The sequence below is a fragment of the Sinocyclocheilus anshuiensis genome, unplaced genomic scaffold, assembly GCF_001515605.1.
Source record: "Sinocyclocheilus anshuiensis isolate Anshui unplaced genomic scaffold, SAMN03320099.WGS_v1.1 scaffold117, whole genome shotgun sequence".
NCBI classification, from domain to species: Eukaryota; Metazoa; Chordata; class Actinopteri; order Cypriniformes; family Cyprinidae; genus Sinocyclocheilus; species Sinocyclocheilus anshuiensis.
In genome coordinates this window covers 2,961,746-2,971,812 of record NW_015536624.1, presented here as the reverse complement: position 1 = coordinate 2,971,812, position 10,067 = coordinate 2,961,746, and the positions used below count along the sequence as shown (strand labels likewise).

The window sequence follows — 10,067 nt, the reverse complement described above, 5'->3', positions numbered from 1 at the left end:
CGCTTGAGGTATTCGGCCAATCACAACGCACTGGATAGCTGGCCAATCACAGCACACCTAGCTTTTTCAGACCGACGAACTTTGTAAAAATCGACACGTTTCAGAAAGGCGGGGATAGAGGAGAAGGCAGGTGCACGCACGCTATCAGCACGATGACAAAATAAATGACTGCTCATATTCCAGCATACGGCATTCTCATTGAACAAGAGTGAATGGTTTGTTCACGTTTTTTTTTTTTCTTCATCGATGTTGTTGTAATGTACTGCTTGAGGTATTCGGCCAATCACAACGCACTGGATAGCTGGCCAATCACAGCACACCTAGCTTTTTCAGACCGACGAACTTTGTAAAAATCGACACGTTTCAGAAAGGCGGGGATAGAGGAGAAGGCAGAGAGGAGAAACAATGTACAGTATGTGGAAAATAATGTTTTTTTAACCTTAAACCGCATAAACACATTTCATTACATATACACAAAATAATGTTCTTTTTAGCAGCATCATATGACCCCTTTAAATGTTTAAGCTGGCCAGGCTTAAATGAGTTTAGTTTAAACACAGATATCAACGTGTGCAGCTCAGATCTCACCTGTGCACGCACGCTATCAGCACGATGACAAAATAAATGACTGCTCATATTCCAGCATACGGCATTCTCATTGAACAAGAGTGAATGGTTTGTTCACGTTTTTTTTTTTTCTTCATCGATGTTGTTGTAATGTACTGGGAAGCCAGAATGCGCATCCATCAACAGAAACATACATTAGCTGAACCCTGTTTGTTTTACGTGCTGTTATTTATAACAAACCATATTATAGATGCGTTGTCAGATTTAAGTTGAACCGCGTTCCTAGTGTGTGCCGAACCGTACGGTTTGCTTTTTTTACAGAGAACCGTTCTACCCCTACTGTCAATGTAGCTGGAATATAAAGGACTAACATGTTAAACTGTAATACTGTACTGTATGCAATGTTGTGGTTCAAAATAAAAAGAAGTAAAAAAAAACAAACAAAAAAAACGGTAAAATGCTCATGAAGTGACTCTCAGAACAGTTCTAGAGATTATGTTTATGTACTCATATATTGAGGCGGCCGAGGCTGAAATCACTGCGAGAGTCACGTGCGCTTCAGTATATGTGTAGTAAACGAATCCGCACATCTGCGCCATTCACTAATACAGAGACACGCAGAACATGCAGGATTCATATTTAGATAGTATTTTGCAGCTTAATGTTCACAGACACTAGTCCATCGCGTTTTGATTTCAGTGTACTGACCTAGGCTACTTTTAATCTGTTCATCCCAGTGTTTTACTCAGGAAGTTCGGCTCTTATTAAAATGCATTCTTAAAGTACCGGTACTAGTAAAATGCAGAATCGAACCGTTTTTAAAAGCAGGGTATCGCTATACGTTTTTAGTACCAGTATATCGTGCAACACTAATTTACATAAAATAAATGTTAACTGAAATCATTACTAAAAAGGAATAAAATCAAATTTTTTTCAGCTAGCTCCAGGGAAACATTTCTCATTTTCATTTATTTTAAATGATGCACTAAAATGACAAACAAAAACTAATAAAAAAGACAAAAATTATTAAACTAAATAATTAAAACTTTAACTAAACTTAAAATCAAAACTGGAAAATAAAATCAAAACTAATTCAAACTACTAATAAAAATTATAATGGTATTTCAATGAAACTAAAATAACACTGGTGGTGGTGGTGGTTTTTATTAATACAATATTTATAATGAATATTATGTTTGCTATCTATGTAGCCTAATGCTAATAAAGTTATTATTATTATTTCACAAATCAATAATAAAACCACAACAACCAGTGGATATTTAGGCTATACTACCATCATCTGCTACAAATACAATATTAGTGCTCTGTCTTTAGTATCTGTTTTTCTCTTAGTCTGCGTGTCTGATCCTGTGTCTCAATGCACTGGACTGAATTTGCTTACCTGTCGAGTAGCAGCCATGGCTATTGATCTCCATGGAGCCTCTCTCATCACTCTCCATCACCAGTCTGCTGTCATCAGCCTCTTTCCCCCCGAGGTCCGGACGTGTCGTAGGTGACAGCCACAACAAGTGGTTGTGCTTTCTCAGATGACGTGCAAGAAATAGATCTGATCCAAATATAGAAATGTCCTGAGGCAGATTTCCCACAGGCAGGTGATAATACCTGCAGAGAGAAAGGACATTACGGTACACAAGTCTGAATTCAGCTTCTCCTAGCATGCTCTCTGATGTCGATTTATTTAGGGTTATAGGGGTCATTACATGAAAAATCAAATATTATTTGATGATTTGAAATAATTTTTACCATTCAAAAATCTGGGGTCAGTTAGTTTTTTTTTTTTTTTTTACAGAAATGAATCCTATATATATATATCAAAAATTGCCAGTTTATTCTAAGGGAGAAGGAGATGAGAAAAAAATGTCACATTAACAACAAAAACAACTAACACCCATTTAAAACTGACTTCAGTGCAATTCTTTGTGTACCCAAATAAAGACAGTTTTCCATTCTAATTAAATAAATCTTCATAGTCAAATCAAGACAAAACCTCTAGTATGACAGTGTCAAAAGTGTGTGATGTACCTGGCCATATCAAAAGCCTGTGAGAGACAGCTGTCCAGGTTCAGGTAGTGTTTTATCATGCGTCGAGCTCCGTGCCGCTGCCAGTCCAGTACATTGTAAATGATCTCATCAATAACATGAACCGGGACCACCGGGAACCCTCCAGTACAGTCATGCCAGCCGTCAGCTGCCGCAGCTCCCAGTTAGACTGAACAGCAATCAGGGTCGGACCACGCCGCTCCTCCTGCACACGTTCAGAAAAACAGCTGTTATTCATCTGCTCAACTGTGCCGTCAGCTGTATTGTGCTTTAAATAACATGTTGAGGCCATACCTTGTAGTTGAGGAGAATGCATTGCAGTGCGCGGTAGATGGCTTTGATATCGTTTTCAGCACGCACTTCAAACAGATGTTTCTCAGGTGGCAGCAGCTCCTCTGTGGTCTTCTCCAGGAGTGCTGTGCGCTCTGCTCCGTACAACGAGCTAAGGTTCGGCATCTGATTACTGCGCACCTACATTTTGTGTAAATTTCAGTAGTGTCAACTGCATCATCATTTTGCATTGGGTGTTTTTCATTCTCATTTTCCATTTTTTCAGAGCAGCTCGGTTCACAGTAAATGTCACTCCACACTAACTAGAATTAGTTTGGGTTATTTACATTTGGGAATGCAACAAGAACTAACCATCTAACCAAGTTGTAATGAGCAGCGTTTATAAACTGTCAACAAAAGAGAAACTAAGTTCTATGGTTTAAAGTTTGAAAATGAAGAAATTAAATCAGATATAATTAGGGATGTAACGATTAACCGCGAGCTGGTTGAAAAACGATTCAAATATGTTCCGATTCAAATCGGTTGAGATGCCAAACAAATCGCGTTACAATTGGAGTAGGAGTTGATATGAACGTATCTCTGAGGGAAACTGACTATCTTTAAAAACGTTTACGAGGTATTTTCTTTTCATCTTGCCTCTGAATGATGCATATTAAAGTAGTGTTTATAAGCACAGCTCTGCTATGTTTACAGCGGTAACCCAGGAAACACTGTATCATTGCTGTTCATAAGCGCCACCTGCTGGCAGAGTGTGAATTTGCGTCTCATTCAGCTCGTCTGCCATTTCGTTCAGATGTTTTATGTAGTATAGTTTCACAAAACTAAAGTCAGACCATCCTGTTTTTGCTACAAATATCGAAATTATACAGTCTAATTTAGATTAAAAACTGCTCATGCTGCATTTATGCTGCATCTTTGTTTGGATCATGAATAAAATGAAGTGGTTGCCTCTAATTTTAAATGGAAAGACCACAGACAAAACCTTAGTTTGTTCATATTTAGAGATTTCTTTTATTTGTGTAGCTTACTTGTTTGATTTGGGGTTTGTTTTAAAATTTCATTTTAGTTTTGTTATATTTCAATTTCACAAAGAAACGTGCAGCAATAGCCTAATAAAATGACACTTTTCATTTACTGTATTATGTCTTCAATCTCATTTTGTAAAAATGAAACCTAAGAAAATCGAATCGTGAGTTGAGTGAATCGTTACATCCCTAGATGTAATAATTCGTTTTGTAAGTTTACAGCTTTACTGTAAAATTATTATTTTATTATACAGTGAAATATTACACAACTTACTTCAATTATTTAACTTAATTATTTTATAGTTGTGTTGGTATCTAATCATAAATTAGCCAAATCATGCAGTACTATAAACAAGCACAGAAAATTTGCTTTTTTGTGAACAACACATTTTAAAATAACATTTTTTAAAAGACAAATCACAATTAGATTAGACAATTACAATCGCCCTAGAATCTCATTTACAAACTCATTGAGTCATTGAGCTGACGATTTAGCTTAGCTGACATTTCAATATAACCTACAGTTAAGCTAGTAAACTATATTATTCAGAAGAAATGTGATCATTTGATCACTGTGTTTTAATAAAATACTGTTTTACACTGTGTGTTGCCATTTTATCACAGCAATAAGCCACAAGGAGAAGGGGGTTTCATGAGCAATCCCATACCACATTACCACATACTGTCTGAGGCATATGCATTTGGCAATTTCCCCCTTTTTGTCAGTTCTTTCCTGTTCACTGACATTTCATCACTCTTGGGGTCATCTTTTTGTTTATTTTTTGTTTGTTTCCTATTCATTGTTTTTGAGTTTTGAGTTCACACATGCTTCCAGCTGAATTTTAGAGCTTACCGTGTCAAGAACAAAGATGCTGGCTTTGCGTTGGGATGGTATGAAGAGGCCAAAGAGAGCCTTATGTCCCTGACTGTGATGGTACAGGTAGATGTGCCTTACACTGCCTGTAACACATAAAACACATTATATTTAACTCAAACAACTTGAAGCACATCAGCCACTAGATGCGTAAGCATTGCTACAGTGTATGTACAAATGTTTTAACCAATCATCAACAAAACTAAAAACACACTGAAAGCGATTGTCACCTGGCTCGAGGTAGCTGAACTGGGCCAGGGATCTCATCTCTAGGTGCTCCAGGTCGAAGGTATCAGCCTCTCTGCCAGCCAGGTCTCTGACCACCTGTTTATTGACCATACACATGCAGCCCAACTGGACCAGAGCCCGGAACAGCAGCGGAACCTACAGGTCACATGAAAGGGCAAGAGACAGACATAGGGAAATTACCTCTATTGATACTATAAATAAGGTCAATGCACCACAGAGCAGAAACCCGCTCTGGAAATGTCTATTTGTAGCATACTGTATGTAGAATATTCCAGGCTTACTATCAAAATGAAGACAAATTCCTACATCACAACAGTCATTAAAAGGCAAGATCTCATATTTTGGGAAAGGCCCTTACCTGTGTCTCATAGACACCCTCAATATCAGGAGCTGAGAGGTCAGCATTGATCTCATTGATGTGTTCCTGGTACATGTCCTCAGGAACAGCATACTGGTACAGATAATACACCACACCAGAGCGTGGAAGTATCCGGTTCACCTGTCATTAAAATGACTCAAAATGAAGTTTGTCTCAAATCCAATTAAAAACTCAATACTTGCTTAAATCTTTAAGCAGCTGAATGGGCTGGCACTAAATTAACTTACAGTCAAGAATGCTCGTCACACAGATCATTTACAGAATTGGTGGTAAAAATGTTATACTGCAGACCTTTTTGCAATTAGCTCCCTCTTCTTGCTTGGGCACTTTCTGATTGACATAAAACACTCGTGGGATGTTGAGCTTCATGCAGTGCAGGTCACTGCCAATGACCGCCCACAGCTTATAAAAGCCTAGGTGACTGGTTTCTGCAATCTGGAGAAAGTGGATAAAGAAACACATCATGCTTTTTGAAAGTACTAAAAAGAACAAAACTGCTGTTATGTTTCATGGTTCAGATTCACTAGCATTCAAAAGTCTGGGGTCAGTGAGATTTTTTTTAAATTAATATTAAATTGGCAGTAAAGACTTTTACATTGTAACAAAAGATTTCTATTTCATATTAGGACTGTGCAATTAATCGCATGCGATTGTCATACGCATCTCGTCAGTAAAGCTGGTTCCGTGATTAGTAGTAAATCTCCATCACCTGCTTTCAGATGGAGCAGCATTTACTACACGGAGCCGTAGTTCACTGACAAGCTACACAATATCGCATTCATTATCGCAGGCGATTCGTCATGCACCTCTCTTTACTGACGAGATGCGCATGACAATCGCATGCGATTAATTGCACAGCCCTATTTCATATAAATGCTGTTCTTTTGCACTTTCTATTCATCAAAAAATTCTGAAATGGTTTCCACAAACATATTAAGCAGCAAAAACTATTTTCAACATTGATAATAATAAGTAATGTTACTTGAGCACCAAATCAGCATATTAGAATGATTTCTGATGGATCATGAAACACTGAAGACTGGAGTAATGGCTAAAATTTCGCCTTTACAGTTTAAAATCTATTCAAAAAGAAAACAGTTCTTTTAAACTGTAATAATATTTCACAGCATTACTGTTTTTATAATATTTTTGATATATGCAAATACAAATAATGCCGCTTTGGTGAACACAAGAGACTTCTTTAAAAAAAAAACAAAAAAAAAACAATTGAACGGTACTGTACTGTATGTTAGATCTAAATAGGGTTGGGTATCGTTTGAATTTTATCAATTCAGATTCTTATTGATTCCTAGTTTTGATTCCAATAAGATAAAAAATCCAATATAAAAAAACAAAAACAAGTCAAACATTTAGATGTAAGAATTCTGTTGCAGCTGAATAATGAGCAAAAACCAGCAGCCTACAGAACACTTAGGCCTACAAGAGGAACTTTTGCCTATGCTTTTAACAAAAATACCACAGCAAAAACAGCTAGACTACTATAAATTTCAAATATTACAGAGTTAAAGACAAGTAAATAGTCAGTAATAAAATAGGAACGAACAAATCAATTAGCAATAGCATTTGTTTGTTTGTGTTTAACGCCATTCCAGCTTCTGTGTCTATTTTCATTATAACTTATAATCAGCAATAGCTAAGGATGGGTACCGAGAACCAGTATTTTTTTGGACCGGTACGTAATTGCGTCAATACCGGACTACCGATAAGCTTCAGGACAAACGATACTGTTATCGATACTTGTGTTGTCTCCGTATACTTCAAACTACTTGCGTTATCTCCGTATATTTCAATGTTAATGGCGAATTAGAAGCGGCTGCTTGTCATTTTCCTTCACTGAATGATATGGCTGACGTTTGCGTGATGTGCGTGTGATATCCACGGTGTGTGTTTGCGTGCAATCAATCATTGCGGCAAGAGTGAAACATTCGAAAGTGTGGGCTCACGTTACAAAACTAAGCGACACCAGTGCAGGGCTCCAGACTAACTATTTTTACTAGGAGCACTGTAGCCCCTGACTGAAAAATCTTAGGAGCACAAGCAGAAAATGTAGGGGCACACCTTAAATCAGCCTGCAATGCAATCATTCACATATTTCCCCATTTTAACTGTATTACCGACAAATGCTTTGATAATAAATAGACTTAACTCATAGAAATTGCAATGTGCAGTATTCTTTTAATTTCAGAGGGATATGACAAATACATATATATATATGATATGATAAAATTACTATTGTTTTGCATTAACAAGTGCTGTTACTATTAATATTACATGTTCATTTTTTGTTTATTTCATGTTTATACACATTTGACAGTAAAGCACTAGGCTTAAGTTGGGAAGCTTACAAAATTTATTTTATTAACAACAGTAACATGGGCAAAATCTAATTTTTATGTAGAAAAGGTATATATTGTACTCTTATTAAATGTACCATTGTCCTTCTATAGTCTTATATGGAACTGACCAACAACTTCAGTGATTATGTGTGATTTAGTCGCAAATTGAAGAAAAGTTTGTTTTTCAAAGCACTTTGTGACTTTTCTTACTCCATACACAAAAAAGAGCAAACCTCTGACAAAATATGATTTCTTGATGATTTGATATTTTATAATAGCCTAGTGATTTCATAATTATTTTAGAATTTTAAAATATTGAGGAAAAAGTATAAATGAATGACTAAGCCAAAAATCGCTCCTCTGCTGCCATCTACAGGTTATAATAGTGAGTGATGTATTTTTTTATTTTACATAAGTGTTTGTTCACCACAGTATATTTTGGTCATCCCATTGAAAATAACATTCAAATTTGATCATTTTGGAGCTTTCAAGTGCTGGAAACAGTTGTGTGAAATGCTTGTAAGTCTTAGAAAATTGCTTGAATTTCTCTCTCAAAAGGCTGTACAATCCCTGAAATGAATAATGTAATAACATTTGACTATTTCTGCCACAACACCATGGTTCGCGTTTCCACTGCTTCCGTTTTTGTTTTTGCGTCAGCACCGTTTGATCTGTTTATAACAGAGATTTCTGTGCAGAATTTGAATACTTCTCACTAGATCTTGCAGCAATCTTTATTCATTCTGCGGCGAATTCAAACGCTTCTCACTGGATCTCGCAGCGCTGTGCTGTAACAGTGTCGCGAAATCAACTTTGGTTCCCGAGTAAAGCTGTTTTGAGCTCAGACTAGTTTGTTTGTATTGCGGTCCGAGCTGATGAACGGTTCGCGCTGCGCAGCTCAAATGATTTTGTTACGCTTTTGTTTCGTTTGCCATTTGCTGTCTCTCATATGTGACAAATGGCAGCGCGAGTTGAACAATGCGGTGGTCGTGCCAGTGCGACCGCGCACAAAATTTACTCGCACAGGCAGAAAAAATGCTCGCAGTCTGGAGCGCTGCAGTGTCAGATGCAATATATGCAGTAGTGTAATAGTGAACAAAGGAGGTAACACTAGTAATATAATGAAACATTCACTAACAAAACACAATATCTATCTCAAGCAATGCGCTGTATTTACTATGTCTCCCGGCTCCAACTGCAACTCGCGAGACACATTCACATCAAATGTTAATTCAGCAGTAGTTACACTCACGAGACACTGCACTTATTCGCAATCACAAAAGTACATTATTTGCGTGTGCTTTAAAGCCTTGCCAGTTAAACATTTCATTCGTGTGCTGTTCTGACATGGGCTTATTCAAAACGCGTACACCTGAAGTGTGCGCACACTAAAAGGCCGGTCAAACAGCACTTGATTACTTGGTCATCTTAGTTATCGTCTGATCGCGCTAATACTGTCAAAAACACACAAGGCCCCGAGCCCAACTGAACCATGCCCTGGCCCCACCTCTTCCAACCGAGCCCGAGACGGCTTAACGAACCGCGCCTGGGCGTAGCACGGAGCGATCACACTAGTCAAACGAACAGGGCTTTGGGGCTCAAATGCGCTCGGGCACGGTTCAACACGCCTAGTGTGGGTACACCCTTAAACAATAATCGTACAACCTATTCGATATTCTATAATTAAATCAACAAATCAAATATTCAAAAAACGTGACCCATCCCTAATCGGTATCAGTATCGATAAAATGTAAACGATACCTATCCCTAGCAATAGCATAAATAAATAACATTACAAACTACACCACATTTCAGGTACAGAAACTGTAATTAAAAGTTTAAAAATGCTGCATAATTTTCTTTTCATAAATAAAATATAGATTAAAGTTATTAAATATATTCAGTCAAGACCAGTGAATGATTTTCTTTTGTCCTTTGATTAATATTAATGACAGGCAGCGCATTTATTAGGCTGCTGTCTCTTTAACACCAAACACACACAGATCTAAAAATACTGTACACGTGCGTTTTCTTTCTCATCTGTTTACATTCACTTAAGACAAAAATGGCTGTGTTTATGATGATATAGACTGACGTAGTTTTCTGCATATTGGTCGACAAATATGAAAGAAGTCAGTTTCGGCCCGGAACATCCTTTTCTACACGGAACGGTTCGAGAACAGACACAAACCGGGAACCCGTACAGCGACCTCTGTTCTCTGTGCTCGCACTCGCGCTTCGTGTGCACTGCACGTAAACTGGGC

At 37.5% G+C, this 10,067-nt stretch overlaps 1 protein-coding gene across 1 annotated transcript in view; it reads right to left on the bottom strand.

Annotated features, from left to right (window-relative positions):
- LOC107704563 (DNA polymerase epsilon catalytic subunit A-like) overlaps positions 1–10,067 on the bottom strand; it is a 47,939-nt gene that overhangs the window by 14,161 nt on the left and 23,711 nt on the right. Inside the window, 8 exon segments of the mRNA XM_016507521.1 lie at positions 1,970–2,190; positions 2,611–2,749; positions 2,752–2,833; positions 2,923–3,099; positions 4,798–4,904; positions 5,049–5,202; positions 5,426–5,566; positions 5,738–5,881. Of these exon segments, the coding sequence (XP_016363007.1) occupies positions 1,970–2,190; positions 2,611–2,749; positions 2,752–2,833; positions 2,923–3,099; positions 4,798–4,904; positions 5,049–5,202; positions 5,426–5,566; positions 5,738–5,881 (1,165 nt within the window).